General features: G+C 41.5%; 1 protein-coding gene across 2 annotated transcripts; it reads left to right on the top strand.

The window, feature by feature from the left end:
* The first annotated feature begins 4,099 nt into the window (after positions 1 to 4,099).
* Positions 4,100 to 10,171, top strand: LOC135515861 (mitochondrial inner membrane protease ATP23 homolog). 2 transcript variants are annotated; one of them, XM_064939654.1, is made up of 6 exons: positions 4,100 to 4,336; positions 4,567 to 4,612; positions 8,641 to 8,722; positions 8,848 to 8,970; positions 9,077 to 9,160; positions 9,444 to 10,171. In XM_064939654.1, exons 1-6 carry the CDS (start codon positions 4,186 to 4,188, stop codon positions 9,645 to 9,647), a joined length of 690 nt encoding a protein of 229 aa, XP_064795726.1. In that variant the 5' UTR covers positions 4,100 to 4,185; the 3' UTR covers positions 9,648 to 10,171. The 2 variants fall into 2 exon arrangements, with proteins under 2 accessions (XP_064795726.1, XP_064795725.1); XM_064939653.1 differs by having other exon boundaries at positions 8,833 to 8,970.
* Positions 10,172 to 20,570: the final 10,399 nt, after the last annotated feature.

Raw genomic sequence — 20,570 nt, 5'->3', positions numbered from 1 at the left:
CAGATCTACTACTCACATCACTCCTCTCAGGATCTGTCTCCCTTGACCATCTTCCTCTACTTTCTTTACTGCCTCAGCATGACAACTTTTCCACTACCCTAAATCTGGAAACCTAAACCTGTCTTTCTCGCACGGGACATTTCTAATCCCCAGCCCCATGGGCACCCTTACAATTAACACATACCACTACTTTTCCCAATGCTATACATTCCTTTGTCTCATGCCCTTCTGCACACATAGGAACCTCCCTCCTACACACTGCTGCCTGATGCCCATAAGCTTGACACCTGTAACAACGTAATGTATTTGGCACAGAAGCTAGTACAGGATAACTTAGTGGGGCAAAAAAGTATTTAGTCAGCCACCAATTGTGCAAGTTCTCCCACTTAAAAAGATGAGAGAGGTCTGTAATTTTCATCATAGGTAAACTTCAACTATGACAGATAAAATGAGAAAAAACAATCCAGAAAATCACATTGTAAGATTTTTAATGAATTTATTTGCAAATTATGGTGGAAAATAAGTATTTGGTCAATAACAAACAAGCAAGATTTCTGGCTCTCACAGACCTGTAACTCTTTATTTAAGAGGCTCCTCTGTCCTCCAATCGTTACCTGTATTAATGGCACCTGTTTGAACTTGTTATCAATATAAAATACACCTGTCCACAACCTCAAACAGTCACACTCCAAACTCCACTATGGCCAAGACCAAAGAGCTGTCAAAGGACACCAGAAACAAAATTGTAGATCTGCACCAGGCTGGGAAGACTGAATCTGCAATAGGTAAGCAGCTTGGTTTGAAGAAATCAACTGTGGGAGCAATTACCGTAATATCCAGACTATAAGCCGCTACTTTTTTCCCACACTTTGAACCTCGCGGTTTATACAATGACGCGGCTAATTTATGGATTTTTCCCGCTTTCACAAGATTCATGCCGCCAAAAAACTGAGCAACGGCACATAATGTGACGTAAATCAAGCGCGCTCAAACTTCCCATCACTCTGATTACAGTAGTCATTTTGTCACCCTCATCATGGCAAAGACACAGAGAAATGCATATGATGCAGCTTTCAAGTTGAAGGCGACCGATCTGGCTGTTGGAAAAGGAAATAGAGCTGCTGACAGCGTGGAGCATTGTTAAAAAATCCACTATCATCAACGGTTTTCGAAAGGCTGGACTGCTGCGTGTTGAAGAGGGCAGTGATCCAACATCGGATGAAGCAATTCTGAGGCTATTCAACTCCGACACCGAAGGAGTTGACTTCAGTGGTTTCAGTGCACAGGAGGAGGAAGATAGTGACCAATGACTTTCTTGGTAGGCTACTGTTTAATGCTATTTTTTTATTTTTTTTTATACAAGCTGTGTTTCGTTAAAGCCTATTTATTTTTGTTACAAGCCGTGTTTCGTTTAAAGGCTGTGTAAAGTTCATCTGTTTCAATGTACCGGTAGGCACCTGTGGCTTATAGACATGTGATGCTTATTTATGTACAAAATACATATTTATAAAAAATTCAGTGGGTGCCTTTTATGTTCAGGTGCGCTTAATAGTCCAGAAATTACGGTATTAGGAAATGGAAGACATACAAGACCACTGATAATCTCCCTCGACGCAAGATCTCACCCAGTGGGGTCAAAATGATCACAAGAACGGTGAGCAAAAATCCCAGAACCACACGGGGGGACCTAGTGAATGACCTGCAGAGAGCTGGGACCAAAGTAACAAAGCATACCATCAGTAACACACTACGCCGCCAGGGACTCAAATCCTGCAGTGCCAGACGTGTCCCCCTGCTTAAGCCAGTACATGTCCAGGCCCGTCTGAAGTTTGCTAGAGAGCATTTGGATGATCTAGAAGAAGATTGGGAGAATGTCATATGGTCAGATGAAACCAAAATATAACTTTTTGGTAAAAACTCAACTCGTCGTGTTTGGAGGACAAAGAATGCTGAGTTGCATCCAAAGAACACCATACCTACTGTAAAGCATGGGGGTGGAAACATCATGCTTTGGGGCTGTTTTTCTGCAAAGGGACCAGGACGACTGATCCGTGGAAAGGAAAGAATGAATGGGGCCATGTATCATGAGATTTTGAGTGAAAACCTCCTTCCCTCAGCAAGGGCATTGACGATGAAACGTGGCTGGATCTTTCAGCATGACAATGATCCCAAACACACCGCCCGGGCAATGAAGGAGTGGCTTCGTAAGAAGCATTTCAAGGTCCTGGAGTGGCCGAGCCAGTCTCCAGATTTCAACCCCATAGAAAATCTTTGGAGGGAGTTGAAAGTCTGAGATCTGCATGGAGGAATGGGCCACAATACCAGCAACAGTGTGTGAAAACCTTGTGAAGACTTGCAGAAAACATTTGACCTCTGTCATTGCCAACAAAGGGTATATAACAAAGTATTGAGATCAACTTTTGTTATTGACCAAATACTTATTTTCCACCATAATTTGCAAATAAATTCATTAAAAATCCTACAATGTGATTTTTCTAGATTTTTTTTCTCATTTTGTCTGTCATAGTTGAAGTGTACCTATGATAAATTACAGGCCTCTCATCTTTTTAAGTGGGAGAACTTGCACAATTGGTGGCTGACTAAATACTTTTTTTGCCCCGCTGTAGATATCCTAACATCACTTTGTCGGGCAAAGACTCAACATCAAAACAACAGACAATGACTCCTCCGTTTCACCACTCACGCCGCCCTGTATGCGTCACACCAAACGACGAGCATCACAAACACAGGGAATCGTCCACTTCAGTTGGTCAACTTTTACATTTACTGCTACCCCAGTAATCACTCCTTTCAATGGCACCCTTTTCTTGAGAGCATAACAATTTACATTTCTTGCTCCAATTCGTTTTAACGCGGAGTGCCTTCTCCCTCTGACCAGCAGAAACAAACAATTATCACAAGACCACTTCTGGTTACCTTCACCGATTCCACAGCACCCAACTCTGTTTTCATCCACCCTGAAACAACAAATGGATCAGCCAAAAGGAAAGGGTCCCCTTTTTCCAAATACTTCACTCCTACTGTCAGACTCATCTTTATCCTGACCTTCAGTGCAAGACTCAGGCTCTGAGAACTTCACCACACCGAACACATCCAATACCTCATTCACTTCCATTTCTCCTCAACTTAGGCTTTCTACCATTCTTCTTTAATTAACAAACCATCTCCCTTTTCCCCACCTTTTAACAGACTCAAGCTTTCTCTAAGTATACATCTCCTTATACTACACTTCTCCTGACATACATATTGTAACGACCATTTTAAGCGCGTTATCGACTCTGCCGCTCGAGTATGTTTTTGCGGCACAGTCGATAGCACGATGGACTTCGGCCTAGAAGGTCGAGGGTTCGAGACCTACTCCCTGCCTGTTTCATTACAATATTGTTTTTGCCTTCACAAAGGAAGCCATTTAACCGAATGTCACAACTCCATACAATCAGCACGAACTCCTCAGGATGTAGCGCTCATCTTATAAAGCAGCTGCTTCATCTTGATGTTCTTCTTTATCAAAAGCTACCGCGGCGCTTTTCCATTTCAAATAAGCGCGCTCTTCCAAACACCATCGACCGTCTCGCTTCATCCGACTCCCCCTTTGACAACATCTCCCAGCAGCCATTGCGTTTTCTTCTATACTGAACGTGCACACACTCAATGTCACTTGCCAATGCATGTAGTAATGTGTATCAATAAACCTTGTTTGTAATTATATTAGAAAAAGCGAATGTATTTTCTGTTAACTAGCTAGCAGCAATGTTGTTGCAGACATTAATTGAATCGTTCACCTCTGGCTTACAAGGTAAAATTAGTTTTATACTGGATATTCTGTTTTCCCTTGTCAATAGCTATTGATCCAAGCATGCCGTGACTATGAAAAAGGTATATTCTGAATCGGCATGGGTGGATATAAAAAAAGGTGTGGGTTTTTCTCTCATATATATATATATATATATATATATATATATATATATATATATATATATCATCATAGGTATGGCACACTGTGTAAGAGCTATTGAAGATTGAAGTACGAATATCCTATATTAAACTATTTTGAACTCGGCCTGGTTTACCACGTGATTTGAAAAACTAAGAATGACCTCTCGTAGCTAGGCTGTGCTTGTTCCTAGAAGCAAAAGTGGCTATTTTAGAAACACTTTTCATGCAATGGATCAAAATAAACCGCAAGAAGAGGACTATGGATATAACCTATTCCCGGAGAGGAATTCGGGAAAGTTCCAAAAGGGATCTATAGCAGAAAGCTTGTTCACTTTCAATCACAAATGTCAGGTCATGCTACAATTCGCAATGGAAACAAGTAAGCTAACAGGCTAGTAAGCTGATATGTCTGTCACCCTCCAAAATATATCGCATGGCAATAGTTAGCTAGATGGCCGTGTAACCATTGATGCCGTGTTTACATTTGTCATATACGTCATAGCCATGTTTCTAGCAAGCTTAGCTAGCTATACGCTAACTGTTGAATGACCTGATTGCTGTCATGGTGCAGGACCGATTAGGCCTAATCTCATTCTATCTCCCTTTCAGGTCCATATGCAAAGCTTCTCCTTGGAGCCATGAAAAGCTCAGGATGGTAAGTGTCAGCCAGCCACAATCATCATCAATCACAACTCAACACAGCTGTCAGCTGCCATAATTCTTCTTCCTCCTATCAGTTTTGGCAGAATAGACACTGTAATGCATATTGCTGCCTTTCTCAGGCTGGAGTGTGAAAAACACAATGATCTAAATAGCCTAGGTACAAGCCAGTGGAATAAAGAAACCACAACAGCTATTTTGCTCTGCCTGTCATTTGAGCCCAAAATAATTACAAGTGAAAATGTGGTTAACTCAGTCAGCGCACAGAAAAATATCACCCTATCCTCAGCATACTGTCTGCTATAACAGAACATGCTTCACAGTAGTGCAGTCTCTACCTCCCCACATTCCTCACACTTGCCATCTGGTGTTTCTCTACTAACAATAACCCACTTCCCAATCCACAATGCCCCAACCTCCGCCTCGCCAACAGAACCCTATCCCTCCTTTCCCTCCCCAGATACCTACTGCCTTTCCTCACAGAATTCTGGATAGAGAAAAACTGCCTGCCCCGCTCCTCTCCCACTCACGTTGCCACTCCAGGGTCAACCCCTCTGCTATGATGCTCCTACATTCCATCCCCCCTAATGGGACCACCACATCGACCTCCTCCCTCCTCAAAGCGGCCTTTGCCACCATATTGGCTGCCTCATTTCCTCTGACCACAACATGAGTTGGGACCCACAGAAAACCTACCGTACACCCTTTCTGTCCCACCTTTATAAAGTGCCATCATCAGCTCTATTATAATTTCTGGGCGTGCCTTTGAATTCCCTTCTCTCAGTGCAACCAGGCTAGTTGCAGAGTCTGAACACAAAATTACAGTTTGTGCCCCACTTCTTCCACCCATCCCAATGCCTACACTAGTGCTAGCATTTCAGCAGAGAAGACAAACTTCATCAGACAGCCGCCTCCCCTGATGTATCCGAAACCGGGGAACATGTATCCAGAGCACCCCATAATCAGAAAACAGGAAAAGCCCAAAACCAGGCCAAACATCCCAGAACATGAAATTCACCATTTATGTTAAACAAAACTGGACTAATTACACTTACCTGCGGTGTCCCTTTCTCTATCCCCACTAACTCAGAATAAGCTCCACCAACTCTGACCTGTGTGGTCCGGTTCTTCAAGAAATCCTGGATCCAATTTAACAGCAACCCCTCACCCCAGCAGAATACAGCTCCAGCACCAGTCCCACTTACCAGAGCATGTCGTATGCCTTTTCAATGTCCAGAAACACCGCCACCTCTCCCTCCTTGTTGGCCAGTACCTTCTTTATATCACAGTCCTGTGCTAGCACTGAGTCCATAGCACAACGTCCTAACATAAATCCGCTCTGGTATGAGGAAAACATAAATGTACTCTCAAACATATGTACCAATCTGTCTGTGACCATTCTTTCCATTAGTTAACACATTACAGAGGTCAATGCTATGGGTCTGTATGAACCCGGGTGTGATGCTCATTTTCCCGGTTTTACAATTGGCACCACTATGGCATGTTTCCACACTGCTGGTAATGCCCCCTCTTCCCATACTGTATTCATTAATGCCAGTACCTCCTCCAGTACCAAATCATCCAGGTGTTTAAGTTGCTCGTAGCGTAGCCCGTCCATTACTGGGGCTGTGTCCTCCTTGTATCACCCAACGCAGGTCATTCATTGTAACAAAACAACAACAACACATTGTTCGGGTGTAGCTGCCATAATGCTTCGATAGCTGCCATGACACTGATTTATTGTACACTGAACAAAAATACACTGCTCAAAAAAATAAAGGGAACACTTAAACAACACAATGTATCTCCAAGTCAATCACACTTCTGTGAAATCAAACTGTCCACTTCGGAAGCAACACTGATTGACAATAAATTTCACATGCTGTTGTGCAAATGGAATAGACAACAGGTGGAAATTATAGGCATTTAGCAAGACACCCCCAATAAAGGAGTGGTTCTGCAGGTGGTGACCACAGACCACTTCTCAGTTCCTATGCTTCCTGGCTGATGTTTTGGTCACTTTTAAATGCTGGTGGTGCTTTCACTCTAGTGGTAGCATGAGACGGGAGTCTACAACCCACAAATCAAATCAATTTTATTTATATAGCCCTTCGTACATCAGCTGATATCTCAAAGTGCTGTACAGAAACCCAGCCTAAAACCCCAAACAGCAAGCAATGCAGGTGTAGAAGCACGGTGGTTAGGAAAACTCCCTAGAAAGGCCAAAACCTAGGAAGAAACCTAGAGAGGAACCAGGCTATGTGGGGTGGCCAGTCCTCTTCTGGCTGTGCCGGGTGGAGATTATAACAACCCAGCAGCAGGACCGCTACCTCCGCCTTTGTGCAAGGAGGAGCAGGAGGAGCACTGCCAGAGCCCTGCAAAATGACCTCCAGCAGGCCACAAGTGTGCATGTGCCTGCTCAAACGGTCAGAAACAGACTCCATGAGTTGATAGATTTGATTTCCATTGATCATTTTTGTGTGATTGTGTTGTCAGCACATTCAACTATGTAAAGAAAAAAGTATTTAATAAGAATATTTCATTCATTCAGATCTAGGATGTGTTCTTTTAGTGTTCCTTTTATTTTTTTGAGCAGTGTATAAACACAACATGTAACGATTTTACTGAGTTACAGTTCATTTAAGGAACACAGTCAATGCATTCATTAGGCCCTAATCTATACATTTCACATGACTGGGAATACAGATATGCATGCATCTGTTGGTCACAGATACATGAAAAATATATTTTAAAAAAGTAGGGGCGTGGATCAGAAAACTAGTCAGTATCTGGTGTGACCACCATTTTCCTCATGCAGCGCGACATCTTTTTGCATAGAGTTGATCAGGCTGTAGATTGTGGAATGTTGTCCCACTCCTCTTCAATGGCTGTGCGAAGTTGCTGGGTATTTGCGAGAACTGGAGCACTCTGTTGTGCACGTCGATCCAGAGCATCCAAACATGCCCAATGGGCGTCATGTTTTGGTGAGTATACAGGCCATGGAAGAACTGGGACATTTTCAGCTTCCAGGAATTGTGTACAGATCCTTGCGACATGGGGCCATGCATTATCATGCTTAAACATGAGGTGATGGCAGCGGATATCCCTGCCCATACCATAACCCCATCACCACCATGGGGCACTCTGTCAACACGCCAATTGCACGCTGCCTCAACTTAAGACATCTCTGGCATTGTGTTGTGTGACAAAACTGCACATTTTAGTGGCCTTTCATTGTCCCCAGCACAAGGTGCACCTGTGTACACAATCCATGTCTCCTCCCATTAATTTACACCAGTGGTATTCAAACGTTTTCAATGGAGACAGCATTTCTTTCTGCAGAATTTTTGAGGACCCCATTTTTTCCCCCCAAGAAAATTCAGATGAACAAATAACCTTCAATTCATTGCATTTTCATCTCTTATCAAAATGAAAATAAACCAATAAATACATTTACCTAAAATGTTATCTTTCAAATGATCTTTCTCCAAAATGTTTGTAAATTGTAAATTGTCCCATACAATAATCTGTCCTCTTAATATTTGTATTCATTATTTATTTATTCATTTTTAATTGGCGACCACACTGCAATTCCCTAGTGGGGTTGCGACCCCGACTTTGAATACCACTGATCTACACTGATGTGGATTTAACAAGTGACATCAAAAAAGGACCATAGCTTTCACTTGGTCAATTTGTAAGCGAAAGAGCAGGTGTTCCTAATATTTTGTGTACTCACTATGTAACACGGGTGTCAAACTCATTCTATGGAGGGCCGAGTGACTGTGTTTTTTGTGTTTTTCCTTGCATTTAAAATCTAGACAATCAGGTGAGGAGAGTTCCTTACTAATTACTCACCTTAATTCATCAGTCAAGTACAGGGGTTGAGTGGAAACCCACAGACACTCGGCCCTCCGTGGAATGAGTTTGACATGTGATGTAATAGCTATATCATGCCGTTATAATGTTAGGTTTTGTTTTCACTATGCCACCCCTTTGTGAAGTATTATCCTCTCTCTTCAGTGCAGTGTACAAAGATAGACATTTCTCCTGTGAAGACTGTGATGGGACTGTCAGTGGTGGTTTTGATGCAACATCATCACAAGTAAGACAACTAGAACCATTACCTTTGTGTACAGGTTCACATGCTACACTGTGTACTTTGTATCACATCTGTAAGATACCATCCCCCCCCCCCAACTCTCTCAATTCTAGATTGTTTTGTGTCAGAATAATATTCACCAGCAGTCCCACATGAACCGAGTGGTTACACATGAGCTCATCCATGCCTTTGACCACTGCCGGGCGCATGTGGATTGGTTTAACAACTTCAAGCACTTGGCCTGCTCAGAGGTGAGACCAAGAAATAAACGTGCATGTTATGGGCATTGTGTTTGTGCTCAGTTTTAATTGTGTTTTAAAGGAAGATATGTTAATTGTTTTGGTTCTTATTTTTCAGATTCGAGCAGCCAATCTCAGTGGGGATTGCTCCTTCCACAATGAAGTATCCAGGTTCAACTTTGGCCTCAGGAAGCACCATCAGGTAATATCTGGAGATAATGTGAATTCACTGCAAACACAATTACATTCTTACTTGTATGTATTTCAGTCAACTAGTATCCTTCATGGCATAGCATGACATGATTTTCCCATTGTGTGAATTGGTATGTCTGAATTGACAACTGGTTCAGTTGAAACTGTAGTTGAATGTAATGGCAAGTATAGCACTGCCTTTTTCAGTGCTTAGCGATTAACAAGAAGTGTTTATGATGGCCAATATTCACATGAAGAACTCCCTACCTAACCCATACACTACTACCTATCAGGAATGTGTTCGGGGACGTGCCTTGCGTTCCATCCTTGCTGTTAGGAAGGTGAGCCGAGAGGAGGCAGAGAAAGTGGTGGACGAGGTATTCGATACCTGCTTCAATGACCACGCCCCCTTTGGCCGCATCCCACATGACAAGAAGGATGCCAATTTTGCCTACAGAGATTTTGAGAACCGAGATCGGTATTACGCAAACCTTTAATGTGTTATTACATGCACAAATTAATTTTTATTTAATTTCCATGGGTGCTATTGTGATGATCCTTGCAGAAAGCTGGGCAACCTACCACTGCCCTCAGCAGAATGACTGTGTCAAAAATGGTATGAAATTACCTCCTGAAGGGAAATATTCAGAGGTCTTTCTCTCTGTCATTTAAATAAATCAAATGATATAATAAATTATATGTTTTTATGGCACACTTTTGTGGACTCTAATGCTATAACTAAAGAATATGATGGAGAGGTTTCCTTCTTGGCATTGATAAATGTGGCCCAAATATTATTTTTGTCATCCTTTTAGAGAGGTTCCAAAGTTTGGTCTTTATGTAGGGTATATGATGCCTTTGAAACTTATTTCAAGACTGAAAGGTGGGAACAGATTTACAAGGGGGACTGTCCACCCCTCTACTCTGCCATGTAACTGAACTGGGAGTTCACTGTAAATAGATTTTATTGTACTGTACTGAATAAGTTGAAATAAATATTTGATTATTATGAATAATATGATATTGAGCCTTGATTATTATTGCATTAGCATTTATGAATTGACAAAGACGGTTCAAAAACGAATTCTACAAAGTGCTCAGTTAATATCCAATTTACATTAAACACACAGTATTCCCTGAAGACGGTATGAAAGCATGCATTAGTCCATGTTAGCATCATTCCTTCATCCATCAGATGAGCAAATCATTTCTTGAACAAGTTGGACAAGTGATGTTACTTCTCAAGACCTTCATATACAGTGCCTTCTGAAAGTATACACACCCTTTGACTTTCTCCAAAATTTGTTGTGTTACAAAGTAGGATTAAAATGTGTAAAAATATGAAAAATAAAGCATTACATATGTATTTATTAACCCTTTGAGTCAATACATGTTAGAATGACCTTTCTGGGTGAAAGACACGGCATGTTCAATCTGCATTGGCCGTGCAGAATTTATGGTGATATGGACTCTGCAGAATCAGGGATTTCATACTTGTGCTTCGCCGAGCAGCTCCGAGCTGTTGTCAAGGAAGTGAGTTTGTGTTTATACAGGACCTCCTGCCCTCACCTACTGTCAACCAATCATGTAAATGCGGAGCTATACGGAGCCCTCAGTATTGATTTTGCCTCCGCCAGGCTCCGCAATTGCGTCACACAAGCCATACTGCGCCTCCGGCCACATTTTTGGATTAAGCCTGAATTGTCCCTAAATCTCAAATAAGATTTTCGCATACTTGGATAACACAATATTTGCACATCTGTCTTTTGAAAATTATTCAAGCTCTGTCAAGTTAGTTGTTCATCATTGCTAGACAGTCATTTAAGTCTTGACATAGATTTTCAAGCCGATTTAAGTCAACACGATACTAGGGCACTCAAGAACATTCAATGTCATCTTGGTAAGCATTTCCAGTGTCTGTTGGAAAGCTGACAGAACCAGGTGTTCCTCTTGGGTTTTGCCTGTGCTTAGCTTTATTCAGTTTTCTTTAAAAAAAATACTCCCTTGTCCTTGCAAATGGCAAGTATGCCAATAACATGATGCAGCCACCACCATGCTTGAACATATGAAAAGTGGTAATCAGTGATGTGTTGTGTTGGATTTGCCTGAAACATAACGCTTTGTATTCAGGACATAAAGTTAATTTCTTTGCCAATATTATTGGCAGTTTTACTTTAGTGCCTTACTGCAAACAGGATGCATGTTTGGGAATATTTTTATTCTGTACAGGCTTCCTTCTTTTCCCTCTGTCATTTAGGTTAATATTGTGGAGTAACTACAATGTTGTTGATCCATCCTCAGTTTTCTTCTATCACAGCCATTAAACTCCATAAATGTTTTAAAGTCACCATTGGCCTCATGGTGAAATCCCTGAGCGGTTTCCTTCCTCTCCGGGCAACATAACAAAGAGGTTGAACACTTATAGACTCAAGACATTTCAGCTTTACATTTTTTATTCATTTGTAAAAATGTCTAAAAACATTATTCCACTTTGACATTATGGGGTATTGTGTGTAGGCCAGCGACAACAAAATCTAAATTTCAGAAATGTTTTGTTTGGGCTGTAACACAACCAAATGTGGAAAAGGCTGTGTGAATACTTTCTGAAGGCACTGTAGAGACAATTCTCGCCAGTGGCGGTCAGTCCCGTTTAAGATGAGGGAGGACGATTATTTTTTCATGAACCTGGCCTTATTTCTATTACAGCATATTGGATGACTCTTCTTCATATTCCATTCACCCAGTTCAATGTAACAGCGATAGGTTTAGACAACCACATGATACTCAAATTTTCCCTATAGCCATCATGAGGTTGCAACAACTTAGCCTATGAATTAAAGTTTACAATGTAGGTGCAACACAGGTCGAGAGACAAATTTGAGGTGACAGACAGTGACATTCAATACAGCATTGTACACTCTTGCCTGCATCTAGCTGAGTTTCTATTGGACAAATTCAGGAATGCTTTTCCTTGTTTTATTCAGTTTGCGTCCCTTTACGAAATGTTTTTCAACAGAATCGGCGCAAGGAATTCAGCCCTGATCACGCGTAAACAGAGTACACTCTTATAACAGCCACGTTGTATTCCTTCTCTTTCCTTCGTTTGTGGACTTCGAACAGCTGTATGTGACCAGGCGAAAAAACTTTCCCATGCCAAACCATAAACGCTACACACAGCCGACATCGTTGTCACCGTATTAGCTAAAGTAACATCATAGTCAGCATAGCTAATACAACAAATGCCTTAGTAAACCCGCTACAATTATGCAGTTACGTTACAGTGTATAGTCATTAAGCAGTTACACTGGCGGGCCCTGTGGCAATAAATGAGTGAAAACCAAAAGCTGACCTTGACTTGGAAGAGTTCCAGTGTTGTGTTGGAAAGTCATAGCCAGCTAGCTAACATAGTGTCCCTCTGTTTGAGCAGGGTCTTTCAGTAGGCTAAACTGTCTAGCTGAATTTGCTAGCTAAGTAAGTGAAACTGAAAGCGAAAATAAATTATGAAATTTCTTGCTTCTCCATCATTTTGGAAGAAATTAATTTGTTCAAAACTGTTCAACTACTGTCTTTCTCTCCGTTTCAGTCAACTACTCACCTCATTGTATACACTGCAGTGCTAGCTAGCTGTATCTTATGCTTTCAGTACTATATTAATTCTCAGCTTCTTTGATTGGTTGGACAACATGTCAGTTCATGCTGCAAAAGCTTTGATAAGCTGGAGGACATCCTCTGGAAGTTGTTATAATTACTGTGTAAGTCTATGGAAAGGGGTGAGAACCATGAGCCTCCTAGGTTGTGTATTGAAGTCAGTGTACCCAGACGGAAGCTAGCTGTCCACCATGGTGGTACCCTACAGAGTGATGTTGAGGCTAATGTCAAATCAAAGTTTATTTGTTACTTGCGCCGAATACAACAGGTTTAGACCTTATGCTTACTTACAGGCTCTAACCAACCAGACATGATGCAAATAGTCCGGGTAGCCATTTGATTACCTGTTCAGGAGTCTTATGGCTTAGGGGTGAAAACTGTTGAGAAGCCTTTTTGTCCTAGACTTGGCACTCCGGTACAGCTTGCCATGCGGTAGTAGAAAGAACAGTCACTGACTGGGGTGGCTGGGGTCTTTGACAGTTTTTAGGGCCTTCCTCTGACACCGCCTGGTGTAGAGGTCCTGGATGGCTTGCAGCTTAGCCCCAGTGATGTACTGGGCTGTACGCACTACCCTCTGTAGTGCCTTGCGGTTGGAGGCCGAGCAATTGCAGTACCAGGCAGCGATGCAACCAGTCAGGATGTTCTCAATGTTGCAACTGTAGAATCTTTTGAGGATCTCAGGACCCATGCCAAATCTTTTTAGTTTCCTGAGGGGGAATAGGCTTTGTCATGCCCTCTTCACCACTGTCTTGGTGTGTTTGGACCATTCTAGTTTGTTGGTGATGTGGACACCAAGGAACTTGAAGCTCTCAACCTGCTCCACTACAGCCCCGTCGATGAGAATGGGGGTGTACTCGGTCCTCTTTTTCCTGTAGTCCACAATCATCTCCTTATTCTTGGTTACGTTGAGGGATAGGTTGTTATTCTGGCACTACCCGGCCTGGTCTCTGACCTCCTCCCTATAGGCTGTCTCGTCGTTGTCGGTGAATAGGCTGTTGTGTCATCTGCAAACTTAATGATGGTGTTGGAGTTGTGCCTGTCCATGCAATCGTGGGTGAAAAGGGAGTACAGGAGGGGACTGAGCATGCACCCCTGGCGGGCTCCAGTGTTGAGGATCAGCGTGGCAGATGTGTTGCTACCTACCCCCACCACCTGGGGGCAGCCCGTCAGGAGGTCCAGGATCCAGTTACAGAGGGAGGTGTTTAGTCCCAGGATCCTTAGCTTAGTGATGAGCTTTGAGGGTACTATGGTGTTGAACTCTGAGCTGTAGTCAATGAATAGCATTCTCACATAAGTGTTCCTTTTGTCCAGGTGAGAAAAAGGGCAGTGTGGAGTGCAATAGAGATTGCATCATCTGTGGATCTGTTTGGGCGGTATGCAAATTGGAGTGGGTCTAGGGTTTCTGGGATAATTTGTGATCGTACCTCGTCTAATTTATTGTCCAATGATGGCACGTTGGCGAGAAATATTGACGGTAACGGCAGCTTTCCCACTCACCTTCTGCAGGTCTTCACAAGTCATCCCGCTCTGTGTCCCCTGTACCTGCATTTCTTCCTCTTGCAAATAACGGGGATGTTGGCCCTGTCGGGTGTTTGCAGAATGTCCTGTGCATCTTGCTTGTTGAAGAAACAATCTTTGTCTAATCCGAGGTGAGTGATCACTGTCCTGATATCCAGAATGTCTTTTTTTGCCGTAAGATATGGTTGCAGAAATATTATGTACAAAATAAGTTACAAATAACGCGAAAAACCCCCACATAATAGCACTTGGTTGGGCACCTGTAAAACTGCTGCCATTTCTTCCGGTGCCATTTTTCCATGTAGACCTTTGCAAAATAATGTGTTTTAATCAGTTATTTGGTGATTATATTTAATATAGTTTTATCTAAAAAGGATAACTTTTTTAGATGTTTTACAATTTACATTTTTATGAAATTCACTGAGGAGGATGGTCAACCCCTTCCTCCTCTGAGGAGCCTCCACTGTTGCCCTCTGAATGTCAGTGCAGCTGAGGCCTCTCTTTCTTCGTGTGTGGGGAGAAATGCTTAAAAAAAAACGTATTCCACAGACAGATGATGGCAAACACTACCTCTACACCGTATGAACTTCCTCTGTAAAATGTAATTTGGGACATTTTTATAGCACATTAGCATTTTAAGAATCCGTTATCCATCTTCTTTGGATTAATGAGGAACAGTTCCGCGGGAAATAGCCTCATAATCTTCCCCCACCATTTGCAGTATATGGTGGCTTTCAGGCTATCGCAAAGAGTCCAGACATCGACATTTGAATTGTAATTAGAAATTGTGTGGTGAAAGTTACACTGTACTTGTCTTTAATGTACACTCCACCAACAGGCACTACAGAGGGCATACATCTTACACGGGATCAAACAGCAAGAGGAGTCTGTTGAATAGGACAAAGAAATTAAGTAGTTTACGAAGAATTGCACCCTCATAGGCAAGCAGGGGATTAGTGTTAACTGCATAATCACTAAACAACAGCAGTTAGAGGAGATTAACCTAAGGACTATGGGAATATAACACAAGAAAATATACTGGCATTGAAATAAAACAATACAATTACTTGTAGAATTATTAACTTAACTATGTTAATTGCCATATTGAATGACACTGTGCTTTGTGCCATTCTTCTTGTTTTTTTTCCCATACATTCACTTGAGTATGTGGATTTATGACTTTTATACTTGTTTGAATGGCTTGTACTCTAATTCAATAGGTCCTTACTGTAGGGTATTTTCCCAAATCTGCCTCATGTTAACTTTAGTAACATGATTTTGGAATTGGAACTGACTGACTTGGTGCACACAGGACCAAGCAGTTGACTCTTGTACGTATTGGGTGATTTCACACAACTCAGAAGTGTAGTACACTTCACCAATGTCGAATATATAAATGTTTGATCCTTGAGTTCAAGACCTATGACAATTCATGAGTCATCTTATCTGTAGTTCCATCATTGTCCTCAGGATGGCAGTCTTGATGTATCAAACTTCAGGCTATAGTGGTCGATTAGACTCCATAAAGAAGACAGAAGAAAGTGCAATCACAGTTTTAGTGATACAGATGATTTAATCCATTTCAATGAGCCCTGGTTCAGGTGAATGCCAGGCCTTTATAGGGTAAAATAGAGCATGGTGATTAAGTTACCACTGAGAGAATGACTTATCTCATTACTCCATCCATTTAAACAGGCAGCTCCCACTGAGTTCTAATTAGAATGTTCCAGCATCATTTAAATCCCCCTGCCTTCTCTAATCTACTATAGGACAACACATTAACACAGACCTCACTGATGAACTAATGTGTTTAATTTGAATAATTCCAGATTTGGTTGAGAGGGATAATAGAGACACTAAAAACATTCACTTGTGTTTTTGGAAGTAATCTTTAAACTTGAAAAAACAGAAGGAACTATGACAAGAATCCGGTTTGTGCCAAAATTCCACAAATAGGTTCCCAGCATTTTGAAAGCATGGCTCATTAGTAATGTTGGCATTGGATTGTTCTTGACTTTTTTTGGCAGGGACAGCCCTGGGTAGATGCTTAGTGCCACGGTACAGTTTTGAAGAGGCAGGTGTGAAACCAAGCTTATTATGCCAGGACTGAAGCAGGTACTCGTTCTATTTGGATGGCTTTTCCAGTCCAGAGAGCGAGCTAAAAAGCATGCTGAAGTGTAATACACTACTTACCGGTAAATATGAAACATGGGTAAAAATCAAATTTGATTAAATATGAAACATGGGTAAAAACCAGCTGGAGAGAGACAAGACCAGTAGAATCTACAGTATATTGATCCTGCCAATGTTATCTGTCTTTCAAAATACCCTGGCATGTGTCCATCATTATGTTAAAGGTGTATTTTAGCCAGTTATTGCCTGTTTCTCCATATCTGTTGTGTATGGTGATCACCATAAAAATGTAAATGACAGTTCATTCTCACACTTTTTAGGATGCTTTATGAGGTTTCATTTAAGCCCAAATTAAGAGTTCTGAGGAGTGATATAAAAGGTTAGGTCACTCTTTTTGCTGAGATGGTCATGCACTGCCCAATCTCCCTCGCTCTTGGGTAATGCTATAACAAAAGAAAAATATTGAGTCCATCAGTGCCTGTTCTTTAGCCTGAAGAGGACAATGACTTTCAGCTTATTGAGGACAAGGTTGCTTCTCTAAAGATGGATTCCTGAATCATTTAATGTCCTTGTAAATCACTCAATACACGAAAATATCATGATGTAATGAAACTAAACAAATATCAGCTGGTTTAGCACCGCCTTTAAGGATGTTAAGTGATCACTTATGTTATGAATGATAAAATTGAAATATATGTAATATGTAGGCATACTGTAAATTAAGAAGTGCCCACATTGTGGCATTATGGGTATTAATATGATTAGGAAAACTGTTATCAGCTCACTGACGGAATTGAAACAACTAGCTATCATTATAATTCACAGCACAAAGCCACCTCAGGCTAAGCATCTAACCTGACGATTAACTTGCCCAGCAGGTAACTGTTGTAAGAGGTGTTCAACGTGGTCATTGGAAATCAATTAATTATGTGTGTAGGGAATTTAATTAAGAAAGTGTTTATAGGTTGGCACAGACCCAATGGCCATCATCCTCTTCTTTATATATATTTTAAAATGTAATGAAGGTTTGGTACTGATTCTCGGGCTAGTTTTAACGGTGAACTGCACATATTAGCAAATTCATTACCTGGCTAAACAGTTCTTAATAAGTGAACACAGAGGTCACTCTGTGTTCACAGAGTTACGGAGGTTATTGAGATCAATTTATAATTTAAAACACCTATATATTCAACCTCCCCCACTCAAAAATGTGTTCATTGCCAATCTTCTGCAATGAACGATCCAATGAAACACTGTAGGCTTATTATTCTTGCAAAATGATTTTAATGAGTGAAAAATATAATTAGGCTAGTCCCTTCTCAATTTAGTGTCCCTACTTTGGCTTGATCATTATGAAGTCATCACTGTATCTACATTACCACAGTATAATAAATGTGTAACTGTGTAACATATTCAACAACAGTTGTATTAATCTCTGCTCTCAGGCATACATAGCATGTAAGGTCAGGGCAGAATAACAGGTGGTTTAGTGATACGAAGCATCTTAACACTGCACCTCATTGTGTCTGCTAGATGACAGAGATGAAACGAATGTTCATAAATGATTCTTGGCAGATTGTTAGCATTCATGGCAGAAATGCTCAACAAATTCTTCAGCGGTAATTAATGTCTGCTGGCATTTGAATCTTCATTTTCCACTAATGATATGCATGGTATTAATTAAGTGATTAGCATAACAACCATTGGACAATGTCCTGGGGGAAGAGCAGGGGGGCTGCTTTTTCTCTCTGTGAGCCATGTGCTCATTAATGAATCCTTTCAGCTAACTCCAATAACCTTAACAAACTTTCCTCCACAAACATTTTGTCATTAATATTGGCTAATTCATTAATATTCTCTTTCCATGAATCTGGAAGCAAATGTGATGTACCTCACTCATCCACCTTGAAGCAACACTCAAGCACATAATTGCAAAACAACCCAGTTTGGCCTCAAATTAGTGATGTTATTGATTAAAAATGCAAGCATCAATGAAGATGGAATTTTGGTTATCATTAGTGTATGTGTGCAGGGTCAAAATTAAGAGGATGATTCAGTCCATGTATGTTCAAGGGTAAATTACTCCATGCCTTTTCATATTTAACAAATGTTCAAATATAGATATCAACAGCAGAAGCTAGAATTAGGCAGAGTTGCAGTGGGGGAAGGGGAGTGTAATCCATATTTACTATGCAGACTAATATGCCACAAGGATCAACATTCTGAGAGGACCAGGGCTATAGAATAGTATGACTCCTCTACAGGGAACTGAGAAAGAGAAAATCGGCATTTGCTTCCTCTGCTGTGCACAACAGGACTGTCCCAGAGCTCCACTGAGGAGGCATGGCACCCCAGTAACCACCACAGCCCACGGCTCTGCTTTTTCTCGCTGCTCTGAGAGGGAGGGAGGGAGAGATCCCACCCCCCCCGATACTGGGAGGCAATTAGCTTGAAGTAAGTGCAGCAGAGCCTTTGCATACACTTGACTCTGAAACAGTGAAGAAAACGTTCTCCCTGATCCCACTGTGTAGTGTCTGTGAGTAAGATGCAAGACAAGAAAGTCACTATGACCATGGCTTTGATAGCCTGAGGTCAGAGCTTACTCTAGTGGCTATGATGTGAAATGTCCTGAAACGTACTGTCAATATGAAGGCCAAACCTACCATCAAACTTGATATAACATGACAGTATGGTGGTGTTAAACGTTCCCTGACTTTGAGCTCTTTGTGAGTCTCTGCTCCAAGGACACAGAGGAGAATCACTCCATTCTCCTAGCTATTGCCACATTTGCAAGGCAGCGGTCTGCCTTCTCTGCGCCACAGAGTGGCCAGGGGAGTTACACATCATTGAAGGGAGCAGCAGGACTAGGATAGCCTTGAGGTGGTGGGCAGATCTCTCGTGAGCCAATTTAGAGTGACCTTGAGGTGTCCCCTGCGTTTGGAAGTCCTGATAAGTGTCCCCTCAATCTGGGGGCTTTGTCACACCCCTGTGCGTGTGATCCTGCAGCTATGAGAAGGAAGTGAACCCGAACAACTCTGACCGTCAGGGATTACTTCACTGAGACGCAGAGCCAGGGACACAGATAAGAACAGATTTGACGCCTTTCCCTGAAAATGTTCAGTACTTTGTTGAGGGAAAATGGATTGTATAACACATACTGCCTAGCACACAGTTACAGTAGGAATTCGTTTTACTTTGATGAAAGATCAAACATTTGATCAACTTAGGATCAGAAGTGTACTGTGTGTTTACATTCATTAGCTACTACTAAGGTGATTAGAGAGACTCCAAGAAGTGGTGGATGATAAACCCTCAGAATTATCTTTGAGTAATCCATAGAATGGAACTCTCCTGTCTAGGTCAATTTGATTGATTTTTGAAAAGGCGTTTCACAGTATAGACCGAGAGATGCTTTGGAAACTCATCGCACACTATGGAATCCCACCCAAATTCAGGACATCATTAACCTGTAACCTATCACGAGGGAAGTCCATTAGAAATTAGGGCTGCCTGCTCTGTTCCATCCTCTTCCACTTTTGCGTCGACTGGATCTTGAAACAAACAACCAACAATAACCAAACCCATATTCAGAGGAGCCTGGCCGAGCAGCTAGAGGATCTCTGCTGATGATTTGGCACTATTAGCACACACTCACCAACGACTCCCATACTGTAGAAACAATGCATCTATGCTTGAACTTCAGATCAACCCCCCGAAAATGAAAGTCGTGAGGATCAACAATAAAGACAACGCACCAATAACCATGGAAACAACCACCTAGAGGAGGTACTGTAGTCAGATTCTCCTACCTAGGTAGTGTGATAACTGTGGATGGAGGAAGATGTGAAATAAATAATTGGTAAAGCATGAATAGCATTCAACACTACATTTTTATTTATTTATTTTTATTTCACCTTTATTTAACTAGGCAAGTCAGTTAAGAACAAATTTAATTTACAATGACGGCCTCCCCGAAATGCAAAAGGCCTTCTGCGGAGACAGGGGCTGGGATTAAAAAAGTATAGCAAAAAAATATATAAATATAGGACAAAACACACATCATGACAAGATAGACAACACAACACTACATAAAGAGAGACCTAAGACAACAACATAGCAAT

This window comes from Oncorhynchus masou, chromosome 27 (genome assembly GCF_036934945.1).
Source record: "Oncorhynchus masou masou isolate Uvic2021 chromosome 27, UVic_Omas_1.1, whole genome shotgun sequence".
NCBI lineage: Eukaryota > Metazoa > Chordata > Actinopteri > Salmoniformes > Salmonidae > Oncorhynchus > Oncorhynchus masou.
The sequence above is the reverse complement of the archived record's forward strand: the minus strand, read 5'-3'. Positions and strand labels throughout refer to the sequence as shown.